The 25,211-nt window shown below is 38.6% G+C and overlaps 1 protein-coding gene across 4 annotated transcripts in view; it reads right to left on the bottom strand.

The window, feature by feature from the left end:
* Positions 1 to 25,211, bottom strand: part of ERBB4 (erb-b2 receptor tyrosine kinase 4) — a gene marked incomplete at its 3' end in the record, with an annotated part of 614,339 nt that overhangs the window by 110,847 nt on the left and 478,281 nt on the right. For 2 of the 4 annotated variants that reach the window (XM_082056772.1, XM_082056773.1), the window contains exons 16-19: positions 24,399 to 24,443; positions 4,285 to 4,417; positions 1,585 to 1,707; positions 350 to 448 (exon numbers count right to left, since the gene is read on the bottom strand). In XM_082056772.1, coding sequence (XP_081912898.1) covers positions 350 to 448; positions 1,585 to 1,707; positions 4,285 to 4,417; positions 24,399 to 24,443 — 400 coding nt within the window. Of the gene's footprint in view, positions 1 to 349; positions 449 to 1,584; positions 1,708 to 4,284; positions 4,418 to 24,203; positions 24,279 to 24,398; positions 24,444 to 25,211 lie in introns of all 4 variants that reach the window. The other 2 variants (XM_082056775.1, XM_082056774.1) reach the window with 2 other exon arrangements.

The raw sequence follows: 25,211 nt of genomic DNA, 5'->3' as shown, positions 1-25,211 counted from the left end.
CTGAGGTATAACTTTGGTTTTTGTTTTTCGGTTGGTTGGTTTTGTTTGCTTGAACATTGCTGCAGTAGTGAATGCTACAGAAATGCATTAACACTGAGACAGCTTGTCAAAGAGTAAGAGAAGGTGGGAAATGCCCTACACACAAAATCTCAACTGCTGAGTTTTTCTAGGGACATGATATTGTAGCCCTTGCTGAACATGAGCAAAAGATCAGTCTTGTGTACAAGCTTCCTTCTACTATTTAAATATAAGGAAATAAAACTGGCAGAAATTCCTCTTCACAATCTCTGTGGACTACAGAAAGACAGCCCCACTCAAGACTCAGAGATGCTGATCATCTCTTACTTACATCCATAAACTCCACATTGGCTTTTGGACCAGTGGTCTCATTAAGAATCTTAATGGCCACAGGAATCTTTACAGTTTCTCCTTCAGGGACCCAAATGCCCTAGAAAAGATTACAAAAAAAAAGTGACATAAACCAACAATCATAGAAACTTCATTCAGAGTTACAGTTCTTTTTGATATATTTGTCACATTATGCAGTTCAGTTACAAACCTCAGAATTGAGAATACACAAATTATAAAATAATAAAGACACCACAAAACTACTTCATGTTATCTGAGAATTAAAAGCTGAGGTGGCAAAAAGGTAAATTTTAAATTTAAAAATCACAAACTGTGTGTCTCTTGGGCTATTTTGCCATCCTTCGTGACTAGTGCTATGTTCTTGGCAACCTCCTGGCAACCATCTCTATCACTTTACCATAGTCTAAGCATATGCAAACTGTTTATTCAAAAATGTATTCCCATGACCTTGTAGCTGTAGTGACCTGGTCTGTATTTCCTCCAGGTTCTCCCCAGTCTGAAGACAGATGCAGTATCTGTCCTCCTCTACTGCTCTGACCTGCAAACTCCATTTGGCAGGTTTGTGTTGCTCCCAAAGGGTAGGGCGATTGGTCTGACTTGCTCACTAAGCCCTACTTCATGCCTTTCAGAATTGGACATGACCAACAGACCTTAAAAGAAAAAGATCTTTAAATGAAGTATGTTTTGCCTTGTGGGTTCTGCTCTTGCATCCTCATTGTCAAAGCGTGCATTGACATAACTCATCTATCTTTTCAAATGGAAGAAATAAAAAGTTTTACTGTTTAGTTAATGACTAATGTTTTACATTATATTATTATTATTCCAAGACCCATATGATACCTGTGAAATGAAAGTTTATCTAGCTTTTCAAAATCATACTTTAAAGCCATTGTGTAAGAACAGATGACAAATTTTGATATTGCATTTCAATATCAAGACAGCCCAGTTTGTGTAGTCGTCCTGTGTGCAAGGATGCTTGTGGCTGACACTGCTTTTTTTTACCAAGAAATAATATCTGCCCATCTGATTAAAAATGAAGTTAATGTTCTATTCTGAAGATGTGCTCCTTCCCCACAGTTCCACCATCCAATGACTTTCCCAGACACGCTGGGCTCATGAACCCATCCATATTATGGGACACTTTGTCGCAATGCAGAACTTTACGTTTCAAAAGTTAAGTGAGGGGACTTGTTCCTGTAGATTGAAGACACTTACCTTGTACACAGTTCCAAAGGCTCCAGAGCCAAGAACCTTGACTCTCTTCAGCTCAGTTTCCTTCAGGATACGAAGTTGTGCTTGGTTGGGTGCTGTGCCACTTGGAGTCAAGGGTTCCACAAGCTATGAAGGAAAATCCAAGAGCCTTAACTATTTGAAAATGTGAAGAACCATCAGAAGTTTACACTGAAAACCACTGTAAGACAGTGGTGGGGTGGGGTCTATTGACCATTGACCTGCCAACCTGTGGAGGGATTTCTCACATTCAAAAGCAAATGAGCAAGAGATCTAATAAAGAACATCCTCACTCAACCTGTCGTAATTTCCACTAGGAATTGCACGATGGAGTTACGAACTGGAAATTGAATTGGTGTCACAATAACACACCCAAGGACTTTTGCTAATGGAGGCAGTATAAATATTTTCTGCATGACAGAAATACAGCATTTATTATCAGTGCACCACATTCTATTTTTGCCCATTTCAGTGCCTTTTAACTTCGCCATATTTCTTTTTAATAGCCCTGACTTAATGGCTCATCACATTCTTATTCTGATTTGGGGAATGGACTGTCTTATGAACTTCTGTTATACCACACAAGAGGACAGCTTTAAGGAGAAAACATCTTACAGCAGATCACTAATTTAGAACAGCCACTAATTTACTGCAAAAAAAGGCAAAATTAAACAATTTGCTCAAGATGTCCCAAGAAACTTTGTAAATGAGCCAAAATGGAACATTCAATTAAAAATGCTCTCAGATCTCAATGTTATACCATCTCTGCCAGAAAAAACAATGCTTTTTCAAAAATAAATTAAAAATCCATGAAAAGGACAATACTCTAAACAATGAAAAATAGTCTGTTCCTTTACAGGATAAAGAAAATAATTCAGGGCTGCTACTACTCAAATTGGTTTGAAACCACAGCAGTATTTCGAAGTTGTCTGTTTACAAGGCTAAACGCATGAAGCTCTGCAGTTTGAGAACGACTTCAGTGGCTCTTTGAACTACTCAGTTAGTTGACCAGACTACTCTGGTTCAGGTAAAAAATACCAGTATCTGGAAGTTATGAGAGTAAGAAAACATAACAAAACCAAACAGCAACAGGTCAGGTTATCACAGAAATAATTTGCGAGCTGTACTTTTTTTAGAGGGGTTTCTCTTTTCTCCTTCCCACTTTAGATACCCAGTGCTTACATGGTGAAAGAAAGAAGATTTAGTGTAAAAGAAAGGTAGACAGCCTGGCAGTACACCTCTGTGTTTTTGTGAAGGGTAAAAACAGCTTCTGTGCCACAATCCACCAACACAGGTATGTCAGGGAGAAGCATTCAGGGTGTCTAAATAAATGCTGGTAGAGTTTTACCAAGGATGATCTACAGAAAGAACAGGTCTGTCACTGCCTCCAACTAGAACTATAGACTTTAGCTGAAGCTATAGCCACTTGTGTGTCTACCTCAGGATGCTCCTGATTTAACCTTCAGTAACCTTCAGCCAAGACAACAGCTTCACCACATATTCTATAGAAGTCCTTTGCCCACCAGGAACTGCTGTCAACCACAGCCTCTCCCTCTGACCAAATGGACAATAAGACCTGGACTTCAGAAGCCAATACTACTCAAATCCAGTGAAAACTACCTGCTTAAAATCATTTGCGCTTAAGTAAAGGCTGACACAATGGCAAGATTTGCATATCTAAAGGCAGTGAGTATTATTAAACTTTCTATACAACTAAACAATATATAAGAAGCAACAGAAACTCTAGCCAGGCACACAAATACTCAGGCAGAACAGAAGGGGGATGCACGTATCATTTGCTCCCAGGCTCTACAGTAGAGATGGGCGGGAGCAGGACCCTTGGAACAGAACAGAAACAACAATATCAAAGAATCCCTATCTAACAATATTTCCAAGCTTCATCATCTTACAAGGGGAACCCTAATTTAAAATTATCATCACTTGCAAAGTGTCTCAAAGATAGGATTGAGGAGATGGTAGTAATCACCTTTGCTGTAGCTAACAAAGATTTAGTGTTATGTTTAAATAGACTTCCTAGATTGTCCCCTTCATCACTGGCATTACAAAGAGCAGAACCAAGTGGGCACAGCACACCATCCTATAGTTCCAGTACATATTTTTTGCCAGTAGAACCATGAACCTCATTTGGTAAGGCTCTGGGAAGTATCTTAGCTTAATAAAATACATCATGATTGTGACTACAAACTTTGACAAAATCTAGACCACAAAGGCAATACAGGCACTGGGAAGAACAGTAAGCGACAATCTCTGCATTTAAACATTCTCAAGTTTGCATCAGAGCTTGCTGAACTTACTTCAGTCTTAAAAGTTGACCTCAGTGTGCACTGGATGAAAACCTGTAACATTTAAGCATGAGAGCTGCTAAATATACTGATGAACTGGGATAGAAGTTAAATTAAGAGCAGGATGGGAGTTCAAAAATCTGGTGGAACAAGACTTTGTGATCACATGGATCTTTTTTGGTCTTCAAAAGCCATGAATCTGTATATGTACAGAAAACTAACATCTTGAAATAACTTCATTCATTCCATCAGTTCAGTCCTGCAGAAGTTAGCAAAAGGATTTCTGCAGACCTCCCTGGTAAATGAAGACCTGAACATCTTGAACAGAAAAGCAGAATACCTCTGCATGTATTTTCAAATATTCTGTGACAAGCACGCTCACCTCAGTCTCCAGGAATCTTCGCAATGCTCTCTTCTTTTTAATGCTTTTGCGCCGGACATACACAGCAAACGTCAGGCCCACAATGACAATGATGAAGAGGCCACCAATAACTCCCGCAGCAATCAGAGGAGTTCTAGCAATCAGAATCAGAGACTTTATTTTTAAGTAGAGAGAGAGAGACCAAAGAATGGTTGGGTACATATAACACAATCACTTGCAAAGCTTATTAACTGTCTCACGATCACAATTTCTAAGTCAGTCCTAATGGGAAGTCAGGCAAAACACATTAACTTATGGTATGACTTTTCCTGTTTTTAACCAATATACCAATTCTACTTTTTTCCAAACCACCATGCACATGTGAGGAGTTGTGTGGACAAGGAGACACAACATGCACTTTGATGGCAAATGCAAATCTGCAATGGCAAAATGAGGATACAGGTATCTGCAGTTTTCCTTCAAGAGCTTTAACTATGTTTATTTATTGGCTACATCTAGATTAACTCATGGGCTGTGCATTTAGGGGAAAACAAACTAATGAAACATTCCCAAACTACCAATATGACATGTCTTACTGACTATGGAGGAAGTAAGAGGCAACTTCAAACGTGGTGTTTCACAGACAAAAATGGAGGCATCATACTCATAACACCTTCTTCAAGTGGAGGATACTTATCTAAGAACAACATAATTCATGACTAGAACCACACACCTTCTGGGAACTCCTGGTTCATTACTATTACACACAAATATTTTGGTTGGGTTTATGGCTGCACTCACCTGGTTTTTCTGTGGCTCTTCAGCACAGCCAAATCCCAGACCAAAAGACTGGTGTGTTGGAGCCCAACAGCTCTTGTGAACAATGCCAAGTGAGACTCAGCCTTTGCACAGACCTGTTGTCCCCCACTACTCCTGTAACTCCTCTCAGCCTTCCAGGATCTTGAGCAGCATGAGCTACAATTACTAACTTGTTTTTCCATAGTAATAAGAAGTAGTAGGCTGGCATCATGGTAGATATTATACAAGTACAAAACAAAAAGACAGTCTCAGAGAGTCACCCTGACTTAGTTGCCCATATTTGGAGAACGTCCACAGTCACTGGAGAGAAGCAAGCACCCTCGGGTGAAAAAGTCCAAGTGATAGGTGCTCTGACTCAGTTTTCTTTCTCTCTCCCTGCTCCATGTCTAAAGGGTGGGTAGCAACCTCCAAACCAAAACCTTAAATTAGGCATTTTCACAGAATACCGACAACTTACTAGCATAAACGCACAATGTTTAACATCCCTCCAACAATATCTGAAAAGATAGGTAGAAAGAGACAACAGGACAACTGCAGAGTATAAATGGTGCCAGAACAACTTCTTGGTGACTACAGTAAATAGGTTAACTATTGTCAAGATTGTGGAAATATCACTGCTATGCTTTAACAGCCTTCTTCAGTTATGTCTGAATGATGACAGAAGATACATTATGGCCTATTAATAAAAAGCACACACCTATTGAAAACTTAAAGGAGTCTCCCACAAAAACAGTAAATTGATTTATCTGTCCCTTTATTCTTCTTTTTATGCCCTACCATAAAGCTGAGCAGTGGAAAGTAGTGCCATCTAACCTGGTTTGGTATATTAAGATGTGCCTATGTTACCACTGAGTACTGTTTTGAAGTGCATCTCTGAACGGTCCTCATACTCCCACATCTAGTTATTAAAGCACAGTGTTCAAAGAAACACTTTCACGTTTGCTGAGGGAAAAAAACACATTGACACTACACAACACTGTGGAAACCATAAGCCTGAAGATAAAGGAAGCTGAATGTTGACTGGCTGTGAAATGGATAATGATGCTCCAATTCCAGCACCACCTACTCCTCAGGCAGAGACACTCCTCCTTCCTCTAGTTAGGCCTTTAGGCACAGTCCCCTTTCTAATCCCATTGGTTACTCTACTGATTTTGAGTGCAGAGCTCAGATTAAAGGACCTGGCATATTCACCCCAAACAGCACACCTCTTTATTTGCATGCACTTTCCATGATGCTGATGCAAGAAACTTTAATAGGCAATTGCAACAAACACTGAACATCAGAAGACTTCTGTGGAGCTACTACTGACTAATGTTCTTCAGGAGAGGAATTGGGTTTTTTTATGCCATATGAACAATCATGTAATTTTTAACAAACACCACCAAACTACAGACTGACAAAACAGGCAGGAGATCTCTCAGCTTTAAAGTGCCTACTAAATAACTATCATAACAGCTGTCAAAATAAATAATTAGAGTTTTATGGTACGGTGAACACTAAAAATGGTCCAAACCATGTTTGCATGATAGACCATAATAAGGAAGTGGTTCCAAAGGAAACATAATGACTAGTGAAGAAAATAAAATGAAGTTATGAATTCCTTGCAGCCCTTTTATTGTTGTAGAGTACAGGGGTTCAAAACGAATCTTTATGATGCATTGCGTCAACTCTCATTGACTTTAAAAGAAAGTTCTTATTATGTTTAGTAATGAATTGAAAAATATTAAGTAGTTTTCGAAAACTTCACCAAACAACCATTTAGTCATTAATGTGAAATACGACCTAATTGCATATTATATCTGAATTTTAAGGAGGTACCACCTAAACACACTGTTAAGCAAGCTTAAAAAGGGAGTGTAAGAGGAATAATATAATATGTGAGGTAAAAAACCATATTTAAATGCTAAGCAAATAACTGTAATGCAAAAGAAGTTTTATTTTGAACTCAAATGGTGCTCAGCTTCCTTCACTATTAAGTCCACTATCCTTGGAAAAAAAGTCACGACAGACACAAACGTCACAGACCTAAACGGATGCGACTGTGTACCATATGGCTTCTCCTCGCTCTGCTACTGAGCTAAGCCTCAAAGTCAACAATTACATGTTTTATTTGCTACAATACCAAATGACAAATCACTGCCTTCAGTGCTTTCTGGTATCATCAGTGCAGTTCACTGTTGTTTCCAAACACAGAAAAATTATTTTCTAAGCCCACTTTTCCGGGTGTCACCTACTGCATTTGGCTTATTTTTACTTATCTTTGTTAGGCTGACTTTGCTTTTCTATCTACTTTACTAGCATCTTCAAGTATCATGTATCATTTCTCTACTATTTTCACATTTGCAGTGTTTTATATTTAATACCCTGCTGAATTTCATTAATGTGCTATTTACCTTTCCTCTACATCATTAAGTCTGTTTAACATGGATCACTGCAAGGTGGCACTCATCAGCAATGCTGCATTGAAGATATAAAACCTTTCTACCGTTTTGGTTTTTTTATAAATCAAATCCATTTTTTGGATGTGCACCTAAACAACAGTTCAACTTCACACACAGCTGGGCACATATATCTCCTTATCTCTAGTGGCATTACAGGCTTAATCCATAGAACCATAGAATTGTTTAGGTTGGAAAAAGACGTTTAAGATCATCAAGTCCAGCCAATAACCTAGCACTGCCAAGTCCACCACTAAACCATGATACAGTGCGTTACTGTCCCACAACCACCTCTGCAAATGCAATTTGCTACCTTTTCTCACCTGAGACTACTCCCCGCTTAAACCTAATTCCATGAAAGCTAATGGAGCAACGTTGATGCAGAGACAAAAATTTCACTATAAAATCTCTATTTTGTTAAAGCCGTTTTTAAAAGCATGGAGACTCCATTTCTGTTAGGGCTCAGGAAGGCTAAAGCCAAGCAAAGAGAGTTAGTTCCACATCAGACCTGCCTGGCCAGCATAAATAATGGGCAGCCAAAAGTCAATCCCAGCTCACATCTCAGCTCCACCACGAACTCCCCAACAGGAAACTCCTGACACTCTGCTGCTTTCCTTTACATACTGAAAATCTACCCGAAAGGACAAAAACAATCTCTGCTAGCTGTTTCTGGACTTTCATGCTCATCAAAAGAGGCTCAGCATTCCAAGAAATATGAATCATAATTCAACCCCATATAATTAATTTGCTATCCCCCTTCAGCTGAGGACAGAACGCCCAATTAATGATTGGAAAAGGCGGCAGCAGGGGAGGCAGTGGGAGGGAAAATATCACAACATGTGAAAAATCCTGCCTTTAAACTGGAAACTGTGTATCTGTGGCTAAAAGTTGAAAGTAAGATTCTAGTATTCCCTCAGGAGAAATGAATAATATATATTTCTTTTAAAATGTGTACTGTGTTTTCATATTTAAAATCATGTAATACGCACTCCCACACACCAAAATTGAGACAAAAATTTCAAAGTTAGTATTCCAAGATGGACAAGGATGCGCAACAGGGGGGCTCGTATCGGTCCATCCGTCCAAAACATCAAAACATCTGCCATTCCCACAGTGCTTTGAGAGCAGGTATTAAAGCCTAATTACTGATTTAGATGAGTACATGGTCTCGTACTCTTGACTGGAGAGCACAGCAGAAGGGAGAAAGGAAATAGGATTGTGGTCCATGGAGTAAAGTTGAGAAAGAACACCTGTTTTTTCTATCTTGGGCATTAACCCACCTAACATGATATGAAAATAAACTGAGCTTTGAAGCTGAGCTGTTAGAGGGCTTTAAGTTCCTGCCTCAACCTTCCCCACCTTCGAGTTTCACCTATATTTCCAATAACTTTGAGTATTTGCTAAGTGGTCACTGTTTTTCCTGCATTGTTTTTTCCTGATGGATGATTCATACTGCATTCCTCACCCCTTCTGTCAGTGGGGAGTTCAGCCACCTTTGAAGCTGTACTTTTAGAAATCTAATGGATTCTACTAATCCTGGAATGATAAACTTGGTATTAAAAGTACACAAGATAAACAACCAGACTGGGAAGCAAATTTGTGTATGTTTTAACAGCTTCTCTCTGCTGTGCAGCACTCCCCTGGCAGAGCTCTACAACCACAACTTCCACAGTGCCTGGTGTTCACCAAGCAGCGCTCCCTGGGCTGGGAAGAATTAATCTTATATTATTCACTTTAAGACAGACTTTGCTTTATGTTTTTCTTTTTCAAGAAAAAAGGCTCCCTTTCCCCACCTAATCTGGGCATGCTTGAACACCGGCAAATGTCACCATTTGTGTACAGATTAGGAGTTTTTTTCATGCACAAACACAAATTTTAGTTCACAGCTGATCTCACGATTACTACCAATTCCACATTTAATCCAGATCAGGGCAAGCTGCATTCCATTGTACTGTCACCTAGCTGCAGTTAAACTCTGGTGGCAGGTAGTTCTAGCCACAACTCTTCAACAATGTTGCAGTCTGTATTTAGGTCTACTCAGCAGTTTAACCTCAAACACAGTTTTCATTCGGACAAGGCTAAAGCTGACAAACAGGGATCTATAGCCAAAACTGTCCCTTACCCACACTGGTTCCTATGTGGAAGCCTTCCTCAAGCAAGGATTTAAAGACATTTCTAGACCACTATAATCAAGTTATCCGTAAGATCAAGGTTTTTGCACTGACTTTGCGAAATGAGAACATGCAGAACAGAGACTTGAGGTCTCTACTGGACATTGTACACATACCCTTTCCAATCTGGTGTACCACTAACCAAGATGTGCTCTTGAGAGCAACTGTGCTGTTAGGATACATCAAAATGTTTAATGTAGCAACATAATTTACTCACGGTTTGCATGTATTTTGGTGATCATGGCATTTATTGAAAACAAAATACCAACAAGATGCAAACAGCTATATTATGTATGTTCTTTAAATTGTAAAAGTGTCCTACTCATGCCTCTTTTTTTTTAAAAAAAAGGTAGAATTTTGCATTTCACTCAGCAAAATAAATATTTAATATAGCTTTGAAAATGAATAAAACTTAGCATTCTAGACATTAATACATATTGATTATAAATTTATGACATCTTTATTGTCATTAAGCACCCATAATGGATTTCTTTAAAACTAGTTTTAAATCTGAACTGCATAATTTAGGACAACAACCACATTTCTGTTATGTTTTCACCATAAATTACAAAGAACTCGCAATTTTAACTCCCTGTTAATACAGTTGACTGGGAATAAACACTGAAATTTCTGGGATTACAGTACAAATATGGAGGCTTTTCATGGGCTTCTCTCCCCTAAAAACCCATCTGACATCTCTTGCACCCTGGTATTTTTAGTCCGAGATTCTTCTCTTCTGCCACAACATAAAAAAATGAATGCTATTGTTAAGAACTTGCACAGTGACTTTGTTTTAAGGCTTGTGCTTTAAGTAAGCAGATTAATGTTCCTTGTAAAATATGCCAAGTCAGACCCCATATAATGCAGATTGATTTATCTGTGACAGAAAGCCAGTTAAATCCCCTAGATTGGACTCACAGGTGAAGCCAGTTCATCAAGTAAAAGAACAATCCTCTTTATACACTTGTCATATTTCTCATTTTCTTTGGAAGAAAACTTTGCTTGAAAATAAAGAAAACTAGACCTGTAATGACCATGGGCACTGATGGACTGCTCTGAAACTAAAACTATCAACATTAGCTCAAAGAGTTTCTCTCTGCATAAAGCATTCCTATTAGAAGCAATAAACCCAGCCTGCTTCCCTGTAATCAGTTGCAGTCAACTGGCTCTACGTTATGTCTGTGTACGTGAAATTACAAATAAGAAAACATGGTTTTCTCAAACAGTGTGTTTTCCTGTTTGACATTATATGCTGACAGACTACTTTGTGTGGCAGCCCTGCTTTTTATCCATTAACAGTCAAATTCAAAAGTACCACAGAGCAGCACAGTCTGAGGCAGAGCACATCACACCACTTGAGAAGCTGGAGAAATACAAAGTAGTGCCCATATTATATCAGTAGGTAGCCAAAACACTCAATGGGAGCTGCGGCACATAGAGAATACAAATTGTAGTATAAAAGTGGCTATTGAAACTGAGCAGGAACATTCCTCCTCCACTCTGCAACAGGTGTTCAGGGCAGATTTTTGTAACATTTGCTTAATTGCTATATTTTGTTTTCTATTATATGTTTTAGCAGACAATGACAGGCCAGTTACCTTCACCCTGCCTCCTGTACATCTTCTCAAGCAGAAAGCTGAAATTGAGCCTAAATGGCTCAGAAATTATTTAAACCTGCCCTCTGCTTTGCTGCACCAGTGACTGTACAGATGAGTGAACACTGCAGGCAGTATTAATAGGAATTTATTAACACTTCAGGTGGCAGCTTGATTCAGCCTAATGCATGCTGGTTTTTTTCTTTACATTTAACAAACAATTATGTAGACCGGTGTATGATTCAGAGTTTGGAAAAAAAAATCTGATCTCTGAGGACATGTATTCATGATGAATTAGACATTCAATAGTTTGCTCTCTAGAAGTTTTGGTACCCAGTATTTGGTCCAGGAGCTGGAGGGAAATTCACTTCAGTTGGGTGACAAATCAAACTGTAAAGAATAGAGAACGGGAAGGAATGTTCAGGAGTATTTAAAATAACCATTAGGATGAAACCTGTTTGAATCCTGTACTCTTCTTTCTGCATTTTTTTAAACACTTTCCACATTCCACTGGAAAATGCTTGTAAATTACTTAAGCTCCAGTTAAGTGTTCACAGAAATTGAGCATATGAACACACAAACTCTCCAAAACCACACACAACTAAGCAAAATTTTGCCGGTAGGACTGCACAGGTGGTTTGCCTACCTTTAAGGAGCCGGAGGAAGGTTTCTCTACACCATGTCCTTCATTTTTACTTTACTTCACAAATCATCTTTTGAAAATGCATTGAACTCTCTTTTTACACCTGCCTCCTTTGATTGTTTTTTGGAATATCAGTCTTTCCTGAGAGTAATCATTCATAAGATTTAAGGAGCACAGAGCAGATTTTTTTGTCCAAGTGGCTGTGAATACTGGACTCCTTTCCATTCCATCTTAGAATCATATGGAGCAGCAAGTGTTTGCCTTCACAAGCTCCAGGAGTATTTCACAGCAGGGAACCTTCAAACACTGTATTTGGGGACCAAGTCTCATATTCTGTCCCGGATTCCCTCCTCCTGAAGTCTTTGTGACTTCACGTTTCTCCTTGTTAGAATAGACTCTGTAAATTAAAGAGAGCTCTAACTTGTGTCAGACCGCTTCTGGTCCAGCTCTGTATCTACCCTCCCATGAGCCATCCCACCAGGGTGAACAGGCCTCTTCACACAAGCGAGCACTCAGACTAAGGTTCAGCACTAGACACTGGCAGAGGGGACAAAACCAACCAACCAACCAAACAACAACGATAAAAGAAAGCCCACAAACACAACATCAAAACAAAATGGGACATGATAAACTGATGAGAACAGAACTGTCACACTCTGCTCCCAGTCTTCAAGTTTCTTTTCATATCCAATCATTTGGTTTGTGATGAATGTGGAGCTTACGTGGGTTTCAGCTGAGTTTTTTTTAACAAGCGGCAGTATCGAAGTATCTTCTGGACCTACGTTGAGATTAGAGCGCATGGAGAATTTGTAGAAGAATGTGTTTGGAAATATGCACCCATATATCGGGCATGTATTCCATACATTCATACAATACATATATATATATATATACACACACACACACATATATTATTAAAAATTTTTCCTTCCAAGTCTAAATCAAAATATTAATGCTTCAACATAGTAACACTTCATTCCACACTGGTATAAATGTATACATAAATATAGCATTTGAGACATTTATTAGAATACTAGTAATGGCCATGATGCTGTTAACTTCAGCATATATTTTAGCTACTCCTCATTTGAGTTCTAAATATGCGGAATTTATCTTTGTAGAGCATAGCAGGGAATAAATGCAGCCAGTGCTCATAAATATCAAGGAAAATCCAAGGTAGATAAAGAGCTGGGTATAAGGAATTTATTTCTAAGTATGCCTGATGCTACTTTTGGATTTATCACTATTATTTTACAAGGATAGCATTCTGTCTAAACACCATACACAAATTACATCAATCATTAGAAAATCCTATACGATTACGTGGAAAAACTCACATAAAATCGAGTTCCTCCTTCTGACTCAAGGCTTATACAGGATCATCTTCTATATGATAATATGCCCAAAAATTCTTTTATGTCTGTAATTTATCAGTCATCTCCCAGTAGTTCTTATATTGCCAAATGGAGCAGAGAGAAACTCTGATGCATCTTGCAACTCCTCTTAATTCTAGTTGTAATCCCACTGCCAGCATTTCCGCAGAAACCATTCAGAAAAAAAACCCAAAGAAGTTAAACTTAGAAGCTCCAAACCCACCCACCTTCAACTCTTCTGTAACCACAGCCACCCAAAGGAATCTATTCTGCTTCCCTGGCTGGAAAGCAAGCCAAGGGAAACCAGTCTTTGTGAATATTATCCTCATCTTCTATTATCAGCTGTACTGATGATTTTGTGTGTGTGTGTGTCTATGTACACAGCAACTTCCTATCGTCTTGATAGTCACAGATGTGACTTGATTAGAAAAACAGCTTGTGTCCATGGTGAGGAGACTGCTCAGAGTAACCTAGACTCTGCAACAGCTGTTTTATTGTGATTATTTCACAGTACAGTATAGCCCACATAAAAGCAAATCATAATTTAGTAAAGCAGCTCTTCCTTCTCCCAAATTTCAGTATAATAGAAGATTCCAGAATTTATTGCAGATACTACCTTAACTATGAATCTTCCAAATGTTAAAAATAGTCCTCTTCCAATAGCTGCTCAACTCCCACAACAGAGCAGGCCAAACATCTAGGAAAATGGTGATTCAGTTTAAAAATACCTTCTTCTTTCAGTCACAAAAACCTTCCTCTCCCCCTACCACCAAATCCCCAAACCTAAGTACCAGCTTGTCCAGCAGACAGCAGATCCTGCTGACCTTTTATGCCTCTTAGGGCTCACAGCTTCTGAAGCTCATTAGGGCTCAAGAAAATAAGGTTAGAGAAGACTCAGACATCTTCATTTTCCTACCTCCATCATAAAGAGAGAGTGATTGCCCCTCCTTCCACTTCAAGATATATGTATTTGAACTATTTAAGTGAGAAGAGCACAAAAAGGTTGATAAAACTAGCTAGAGAGAATACTTACAAACATAACTGCTACAGCTATAGGTTTTGGCTTGCTTTCTTAGTAACTGCCTTTTACCCACTGGAATGTTCCTGGAAAGGAAAGGAACTCCCTTACTTTAAAAATCTGTTGATTAAAAGATGACTCACACATCCCAATGTTTGGAATTTGGAATCTGATCCACTGGTTGATCAGGAAATCAGAGAGAGCGAGTGTTCACGCACAGCTGAAGTGGTGAGACACTGAATTTAGCCTGCATCCAAGTCATTTACATGCAGAGGACATAGCTACCACGAGAGAGGGAAAAACATATCTACAGGAGATGGGACTATTTAAAGCTAGAATATTATCTCTTCAATCTGTTCTTTGTCTATCATCCTTACTGTGATTGAGACTATGCATATTAACAACTAGTTGTCCATTTTTAATGCAGGAATCCTTTTTACTTCCCCTCCTTTCCCCCTACATCAGACCATGAGTGGCAGGGAAAGAGGTAATTTACTCCTGAAATTTACACATTTTCTTTAAGGAAGGTTATTCAATCAAACAAAGCAATGCCTGCCAATACAGAGCCCACTGAAATGAACTGAAAACTTCCCAATGGTTGACTCAAGCCTAGTAAGAACATAGAAGTGACCAGTTTGGCCACTGCCACGTTGGTGACTTGCACACCTAGAATTAGCCCTCCTCCCTCCAGTCTACAAAGTCATCCCTGAGTCTGCTTCTAGCCAACCAACCTACAGGATCCATATATCATCGTCATCCTTCCCAGCATCATAGAATTATAGAATATCCTGAGTTGGAAAAGACCCGCAAGGATCACTGAGTCCAACTCTCATCACTTTCAGATTGATCTGCAGATTAACATGCTATATTGCCAAAACTAGGGATCGCCACGTCCTACTGTTTCTTCAGCACAACCTGTAAGACTATACTCAGCAACACTGACATCAAGCCCATGGGTTCTAACTTGGTTGAACCTTAACAGCATTAACTGGAGCAAAACAAATGGTAACAAATAATTAAACACACATTCTCCATCCTTTTGTTTGCTTCTACTTTTCCACTGTCACCTCTTCTTTCCATTCAGGTTATGGTACTTTATGGCTTCTCTGCTTTCTAAGAAATATCTGTGCTACTTAATATCAGTGACATACCTAAACATCACAAGGTTTACTACAAGTAGACAGCTATGATTTAAAATGGAACAGCAAGTAAAATAAGAACATATAATGAAAATCCAAGAGAGCATTTTAAGAGGCAAGTAACACGGTGTATTGCTTTGATGGCCTGTGTTTCTAATGGACAGACTATGCCACAGGCAAGGTATTGGCAGCCTAAGACAAATGATTTTATGAAAGAGTTTGCAATAATCACAGAATGTTAGGGATTATAAGGGACCTCGAAAGATCATCTAGTCCAATCCCCCTGTCGGAGCAGGAACACCCAGATGAGGTTACACAGGAAGGCGTCCAGGCAGGTTTTGAATGTCTGCAGAGTAGGAGACTCCACAACCTCCCGGGGCAGCCTGTTCCAGTGTCTGTCACCCTCACTGAGAAGAAGGTTCTTCTCAAATTCCAGATGTGGTCTCACCAGGGCAGAGTAGAGGGGAAGGAGGACCTCTCTTGACCTACTAACCACCCCCCTTCTAATACACCCCAGGATGCCACTGGCCTTCTTGGCCACAAGGGCACAGTGCTGGCTCATGGTCATCCTGCTAATTAAAAGGTTGATTGCATTTCAGATAATTTTTTCTGCAGGTACTACAAGGAAAACTTCATATAATTTACAAATCAGGGATTACATCATGACTGGACCATGTTTAACCAAAGTTTGGCTTTTGTTCTGATGACAAGGTGCAATTTGTTCTCAAATTTCTGTATAAATGCCACAACTGTTCAGGATGAGGGATTACCAGCCCTGCAGAGAGGTGTACCAGCACAGGCAAATACAGAGTAAGCTCCTCACAACTCTCTGCTAATGAGAAGCTCAGTCAGAACTAGCCAGCACATTTTTCACATTATTCTATAACCTTTCCTTGCTGTTCGATCATTTCACTAATCTCAGATAACTACAGAAATTATCATCAGCATTATTGTTTATTGATTAAACAGCCAATATGTCCTCAAAAGAGCTTTTTCACCAGTGTGTGAAGATAGTGTCATTAAAAATTTACATCAGATTGAACAAAAGCGTGAAGTTTTTTGACAAAAGGACTGTCATCTCTAAAGAAAACTTCACTTTCCAAGGTTACATACAAATAAAACCAATATCAAGAGGCCACACTTTCTAAAACTTCATAGTACCAAACGTACAGCTTCATCAAAGCATCTTCCAGGAAAGGAAGGGAGGGAAAATAAGAAGACGGAGAGGACCAAAAAAGAAATAATAAAAAAAAAAGAGTCTGCCCTGCAGAACAATATAAGATACTTAAGTACCTCACTAGTATCTAAGGCTTAGAAAACCTGATAGAGATAGACAAATTACAGCTTTGAATTTGTGTCATTAGTGGTGATATTTAGTCAGGGGAAACAATTTGCCTTCAGTTGTACAATATCAAATACAAATGCCAAACCACTAACACACAAAAATGCTACTACATTTATTCAAAATGAGTGTCTCATTTAAGTGAATACAGGCACGAAGCAAGAGACTTCAGTCCAACAGGTTAAGATTTGAATGAGTTTCTCCTCTACCGTAGCAAAGGACAGTCTGAAAACTCAGAATTTTAACTGACCTAACTGATAATGAACAAGATGTGCCAGCGTAACAGGAACCTTGTGTAAAGTCACTTGGAACTCTCACTCTGTGCCTCACCAAAGCTGACAGGAACCAAAGCCCAATATTCAGCAGCTAGGTTTGCTTGTTTGTGTCCAAGTCAGTAGCAGGAATCAAAGTTCAGAGGAGGAACTCTGGGTCCTAAACTTAGAGAATGAGCCAAAAGCTGATCATAGCTGGAAACTATAATCTCAGACATGAAAGTGTTATGTCACACACTGTAAAAATTAACAGGAGGAACCAGCAAAATTCTCTGGCCTGAGTATCTGTGTAGCACAGCCTACAAGCTTGGCACAAAGTCATTGTGCTTGCAAGAAAAAGTTCCAGTCTGGTGCTGGAGAACAGAATATCACCCAGAAAAATAATTCCAGGGATTAATAATCCTCATTAGAAATGCACTGGCATTTTGCTGCTTTGAATGTGTCTGTCCTCAGGTTTCATTCACTAAATTATCTCACAGACACCCCACTCTCCTTTTCAGTCTGCTAGACCAATGGCATCTTTAAGCAAACTTTTGCTCCTTACCTTTGTACTTTTGGATAATAATCAGGCTCTATACTTTGACCTTCAGCCAAAAAAAAGCATTAGCAGTTTGAGCTCTCAAACCTCCTCACTACCAGGCTGGTGACTCTTCTCTAAAATCTCTTTAACGTAGAGTCCTGGGAAATGACTAAGTCTTTCTGAAAGTACAGGGTCTACATTCTTGTTCAATCCTATCCAGTACCTATAAAACAAGGTAGAAAACACACAAAATAACTCTGTTTTACAGGAAATGGAAAATAAGCTGAACTAACAAAGAGGGCACATTGCATGGGAAATGAGATTAGTATTATATTAGGCCCCCTTTCTCACTACAATTTGAATGTAGTTATTTGAAACCCTTAATATATTTTCCCACCCTGTTACTTCAGTTTACGGCATGACAAGAAAAACATTACAGTAAGATATAGTAATCTGGTCTAACGTCTTGATTTACTAATGCTCGATTCCTATACAGTTGCTGGTATTTGTGGTAATGCTTTCACATTTGGTAACTACTGCAGTGCAACTTTCCACACGTAGCACCAAGGGACAGAAGCTTGTTAATTCCTTCAAACCTACAGCTTGTTTTATTAGTTTACCATTGTGTTTGCAGCCTATACACTGGTAAAACTGGAAAATGTCTTATCAAGTTCAAAGCTGGTATTCCCATTTATGCAAAAACAAATGAAAAAGATTTACTGTGAACCGTATTATCATCACTAACAAGTTTTCTTTTATCTAATATTGGAAAAACTGCTGCAAATTAGCTTGAGAAGTAGAATATATACTTTTGCATGTAAAACAAAAAAGGTAATGCCATTTGCAGACTTCAAGTACAAATTGTCATCTGCATCAAGTGTTCTACACTTGATCATTCCAGCAAATATTTAACTGGTTTTAAATAGGCAAGGGAAAAGCGTGCATGGGGGAAATTCTTGCAAGATTACTTTATGAATACCAGAAAGGAATAAATCTATCCCAAACACAAATGCAGTCCCCACCTGCAGTAGACTGCATGGCGTAAGATACTAACTTTGATGTGAAGAGATTTAATTAAGCAGACGTGACTGTATACGTGCTTACAAACCAAGCCCACCACTACACCAATGTACTGTTCTGAAGAATCCCAACCAAGAGCTTCCCACTTAAATGCAAGAATTGCAGCTCCTTTATCTCCTGACAGGTCACAGCAAGTAAGCCAGAATGCAGACAATTAAGTCTTGGTTGGACTCTGAACTCAAATACATTTGTCATGTAAATTGTCTAAATATGAAAGAGTGACAAATCCTGCATTACGCAGGTAGATTGGAAGTAGGACTGCAAGCTTTAGTTCTGATTTATTATATGTTAAATATTAATGTATTATTAAGAAACCATTCACTGAGGTTTAAACAACTTTATATCTTACATATTTCTAAAGCTCTACAAATGTATTTTTAATAATAGATAATTAATTTATACCAACATTAAATCCAAATTAAATCCTCATTTCAAGCCATAAAAGAAACCCATTGGAGAGTGGTGAGATACATACTGTTGCTCTATAATAAGGTCACTTGTTCATGGCACAGTTTTATTTCTGCGTCATATATTATTTGTATAGCCAAACCAGTACAGACACACAACACAAGGCTTATGTAGCCTGACAAGAAATAAAAGTGACCTCTGCAATAGGGCTATGTGGTGTTTTCCATTCTAATAAACCATTTTCAATTTGGAATTTCCAAATGCTTCTTGTCTTTCAGCAGTGACCTACCATGTTCAGCCTAATCACGTCTAGATTTTTCTGCTATGTTTCAGTAAAAAAAAATTTAGTCACTTTTCTGAACAGAGAATTTTCTTATTTTAAATTTATTTGAAAAAATTATTTTTCAGCTTGTGGTAGCAAAGAAAAAGAACATGCTTTTAGAGAGAAATCCCTGCAGAGAAATTTGGTGATGACCTGACAGAACTCCAGTGCTCAGAAAATACTGTGTTCATTGCATTTTGTGTACTTTTCATGACACTTTTGATGAAACCAAGAAGGCTTGCTGTTCAGGGGGTCTGAACATATGCATGCAGCTCATCATGTTGGACCTTGTACTCAAGCCATTGAGTAGTACAACTTAATGAACATTTGGCATGAAGTTTGAGGATAACAGAGGTACTATGTATTTCATTATGTTACCTTGGGTCCTAAGCTAAGCCGACCAAATACAAGTCCCTGCACATTTCTGCAAGAAACCTGCTTGCTTCCCTTTGTAAGACTGGGCACTGCTCTAGTGGTTCTTCAGAGCTCAGCAGCTGAAGAAGGTGCAATGGCTGGGACATACCCAATGAGACAACAGGCACTGCCACACTTAGTCACAGTGCGACATGCTAAGGCAACTTCTGTAACCTCCTTGTAGCACTTCTCTGTTTGATGTGCAACATGGCACAATCATGAGCATCAACCAAACCCACTAAACAAGCAGAGCTGTTGAGAAACTTGGTCTATGGGTATCAACAACCTCAATATACTGCAAGAGTATTCCACTCTTCATATAACAAACACCAGAAACATCAGATTTCTGGTTTAATTCTATCCTGCGTACTCTCAATGGGAGCTTCAAACTATTGGAGCCACGGACTGGATTTTAAAAAGCACTTGCATGACAATTGCATCTAGTTCTTTGACTCTCCCAACCTTACCAGTTTATTTCTCTCCGTAGTAGAAGAACCTACCAAATCCTTCCATACTATGAGACCGTACCAGCCAACCATACTGAGTCAAGCAGATGAAGTAGAAGCCCTGGCAGATCCCAGATAAATCTTTCCGAACATGTTATAGAACAGAAGTTTTAATACAATGAGAGTTTTCTTATCTGTCGTCAGATCTGTACAGCAGAAAAGAAGGAAAACCCACCTGGCTCACTTCCTAAGTAAACCAGTCTTACTAAGTGGGAATGGTAAAAAGCAGGAGAGCTCAAGACATCACTGCAGGGACTTTCATTCATGCCACAGGAGTACTCAAAACATACTTCTCCTAAAGCTCCAGGCAGTGACATGTTGCTGACAATAAAAGTGCCCACAGCAAAGCTCTGTTTTGAGAACCAGTTCAGTAGCATCAAATTCTCACACAGAACAGGGATTTCTTTATCCGCCTGTCCTAAAAAGATTAAGTGTAAGCTCTATCCAAACAACAAAGGCACAACAAGAAACTACTTGTTTTTATAGACTTGATTCTTAAAAAAATATAGAAGTCCATTTCTTCAACTGCTCTGTTCTGATATAGTATCAGAAAGCTCCATATTAAAAGTCTCTCAAGAGTAGCATCTTTTACCAATCAAGTAATGTTGCTTAGTTTGTACTCACAGATCCTACTTCTCCTCTTATGTTACAGAGATTCTCTTCCTCTTCCCTCCAGAATGACTATAATTATTCTATAAAAATACAGAACATATGGAACACTTTCCTCCAAGCAATGGAACAGAGCACCATAAAAGCAATGAACATTAGCAGTTTATTAGAGGTGGTTTCCCTTCCCCATCATCTACTCAGAGCTGCTGTGAAATTCTATTGAAGCCATACTGTGCAGGGCTACAAAACAGCTATGAAAGGATTTGCCTGCATTACATATGGTTTACAGTTAATTAGCTCTTATACACACACGCAGTACATAAAAACAGCTTTTTTGTTTAGGAAGTGATGATTTGTTGAGAGGACGTCCTTTGTTGACACAAAGCTAGCATTAGGATTGTAATTTGAGTTAACATCTACGCATCATTTTATGTAACCACTTGACAATGGTGGTCCTGGCTAATTAGTTTCTGTTAGTTAAAAGGGAAATGTGAATGACATTTTCTTAGGGCATAAATAGAGAGAAACGTCAGCTTCCTCAGAACAATAACATCAAGGTACTAGTTCTTTCCTGTCATATCCACCACATGCTTCTGATCACAACTTCAGATTTGCAATCTCTCATGCACTAGAAAACAAAATCGCCTTGCATTGTTTTCAACAGAACTCTATTGAATCACAAGGTTTCAAAAAAACCTATGCAAAAAGAAATGCAATGTCACAAGTAAGGAATTTTTTTTCCATTAAATATAAGTGAACAAACATAAGCAGAAAAACTGAAGTTTCACCAGCCATCAGGACAACAACCCATGTGATGCACATCTGGATCCATCTTCATTAAACATAACAGGAAGAACTCCTCCGCTGTTCTAACAGACTCTTACAAATGCCTCCGAATCAACACATCATGGCAAAAAACAATATGCAAACTGGAAAGAAAAGCAACACTGGTATGAAGATGGAAATAGGTGAAGATGAGAAATATTGTGGCTAGAGCCGCCCTGCTCTCGCTTTCAGCTGCCTGAACAGCACAAAATCCTCCAATTCACTGCTAACTCACAGCCACGGAAGCAATTCAAGTCCATGGATAAAGGTAGAACCGGTTATTAATTATTTTAAGGTCTGTAAGTCTAGGGAGGTCATGCAATTGTTAGAGGGACATGAAGAAGGTTCTATCTTAAGTGAAACACAGCAATTTTTTATTTACATTCCTACCATAATAAAAAGTATCACTTTTGCCAGTGCAGTTTTGCCCATTATTAGCCCAAACAACAGGAACTATTTTCAGTGAAAATAATAATCCACAATTTCACTAATCTAATCAATATAAAGGTATGAAATGTCTGTCTTTGGCTTTAAAGAATACATACTGGCATTTAAACACAGTGCAATAATTTTCCTAAAATAAGTGCAGCAAAGTTGGGAAAAAAAATCCATCAGATCTAAAAGAAACATTTGAGGATCTTCCTCCTCATACTGAATGGAGCAGGAAATTATTCACCTTAGCAGAATAAAACAATTGCTTTAATATAATTTGCTTCACTACCTTGACAGTAGATTGAAGGAGACAAAACCTATGATTTACACAACATAAAAACCAAAATAAGCACTGTCTGCTAATACAGGGCTTAAGCCTGTCACCTTACCAGACAACACTTTCTTTAGTGTTGTGTCATCACGTTTGAGGTTCTGCTCCTTTAATTCCACTTTTAAATATAAGGCCCAATGTTACATCCATTGTGATTAACAGGAGCCTTTCCATCAATTTAGCAGGTACTTGGCAGTACCTCCAGAGACTCTACTACTACCTGAACATTTTCAATGGAAAGGTAAGTTTTGGAGTTATCCCACTTGAATTAAACAGCAAACAACATCTGAATGGCTTTTGAGCTAAAAGAGCGAGCAGCCTATAACACTGTAAGAGTTACACTACTGCCAGCAAATTGTCTTCCCAGTATAGAGCCCTCACTGTTCCCTCAAAAACTGATTAAAAATCCAATTGATGAAATACATGTTATTTTTAAACAGGTTACTAAAGCAAAGAACTTTAGCATGGCCTTTGTTTGTAGCTTAGCAAGGCCCTTTAACTTGTGCAAATAATAATATATTTTCTATATTTGTGCTTTGAGTAAAATTGATGGAACAGAGACCTTTAAAACTGCTTGCTTGGTTTGGGAAACTCAGTTTGGATGCGTACATCTGAAAATGAGTCCCACACAGAAGTATCTCAAACTGGACAGCTCAGATCGGAAAGATTAAAAAAATACTGAAATATTGAAAAACTCAGTCTTCTCCTGTTGCTCACCCATTGGTCCCTGAATTAAGTCAGAACTGATATTGATTTAATTAAACAATTATACCATTTGATAGCATTTATAGACTACCCTTTTTCAAGTCTAAACACGTTCTCCCTCAACAGCTAGAAATAAGAACATCCACATTACGTACACAGCTAGGAAGGAAAGGCAATCTTCAAATCTTTTTTTAAAGAACAGAAAAAAAAGGAACCAAAGTAAAACCCTTAATGAGGTGAAGTTGATTGAAATGCTATTTTTTTCATTCAGTCTTAGCTCATGAAAGTAAACCCAAAGCCTGGAAGTCATACTAACCAGTTTGAATTTAAAAACAAACAAACTCAATGGCAATGAAGGGCTTACATAAAAAAGAATGCAGAATATAACTGGAATTTTTGGGAAGTTTTTCTTCTGTTAATTTGTTTCAATCATCACTAGTGAAAAATAAAATTGTTGCAAGGTTTTTTTTTTTTATCAAACAGAAAATGAAAAAAAGATAATAGTGTTATGTGAATTAAAGAAGAAATTCATTTTGCTGAAACACTTCTTTTTTTTTCCAGAGAAGAAGCAAGAAAGAAAAAGCTGCATTTGGTTTTAAGCTCTGTCTTAAACAGAACAAACAAAAAAACAACAGGAAGAAGGTAAATTCCAATTTAACCAGAGTTTTCACCATGATTACTTCTTGTAAAATTTTACCAAGGAACATGTATTTCTGCAGAAAAATTCAGAATTTAACCCTTACTGATCTAACCTAAAAATTTTTAAAAAAGGCATTTTCTAATCAGTCTAAAAAAGTAAGACATTTAATTTGCTTTCAAATAGAAAAGTAAATTTGGATGTTCAGAGGCATATCTTATTTAAGAACAAATTATATTCTCCCAATAAGCCATATTTCTGCACAAACTGGATAGTATAACATTCCCATGGTAACCAGGGAAGGACCTTGGGTACAAAAATGGAGAAGTGCTGGATGTTACCTAGCATGTTGTGGTAAAGTGGACTGTCGTGTCCATGGATAGTAAATGCAGTCATGACTAGCGGGACCTCTACACCTGCAGGCAATTACAGAACAAAAGACGTCATTTGCCATTCACAAGGACATGCACACACATGCGCCCTTGTCCACACGTGAAGGATGGAAGACACACAGGGAACGATCACTCAGCAAGTACCTATCCATCAGGCCGATGCAGTCCTCCATACGTGGACCTATGCACCTGCAGCAAATCCAAATTGAAAATAGGGAGAGAAAGAGAGAAATCTGTTATTTACAAGTCCAAGAAGCAGGAATCCCTTCTTTGTGTCACATTCTTAATTATAATTCTCAAGAGAGACCCAGGGCACCACAAAATTATAGCTTGTGACAAAAACAAGCTTGCAACAAGAACAATAACAGCAACATAAACAGCACTTCAAGGTTGGACATATCTTGGCTCACACTACACTTGAGGGTTTCACCTGCACATGTGGGAGTCCTGACAATAGAGCTGCCTTTTCTGAATGCCATCAAACCAGTGATTACTGCACAAAAGCTGTTCATTTGTGAGACAAGACCTCCAGGAGCAAAATGCAAAACTTTTTTTCTTTCTGTAATGGATGCAATTGTTCATTCTGTTCTGAGCTCCTGGCTAGGGCAACTGCAGAAATATTTTGGAAGCTGACTATATTTTTATCAAGGAAGTTCAATGATGAGCTTGCAACAACAAAAACCAGAGCAAAATGGTGTCTGTTGATTCAGGCATTTTATTCTGCTTTCCGTAGATACTGCCAAAGGATGTCCACCTGCAAAACGAGCAGGGGCTCACCAAAGGTGTCAGAAATGCAGGGAACCAGCTGACACAGCACCACTGAAGCACAACCAGAGGGAAAATCTCCATTTGCAAAACATGGGTATGAGTGGATTTTCCTTGTCCTCATGAGGAGCAGTAGGTGGTGTCTTAGATCCTCTGCATTCACATAGCAAGTCAATGGCAAATTTACACAGC

The sequence above is a fragment of the Streptopelia decaocto genome (assembly GCF_964273445.1).
Source record: "Streptopelia decaocto genome assembly, chromosome: 6".
Lineage (NCBI taxonomy): Eukaryota > Metazoa > Chordata > Aves > Columbiformes > Columbidae > Streptopelia > Streptopelia decaocto.
Note: the sequence above shows the minus strand (reverse complement) of the source record. Positions and strands in the feature narration are given on the sequence as shown.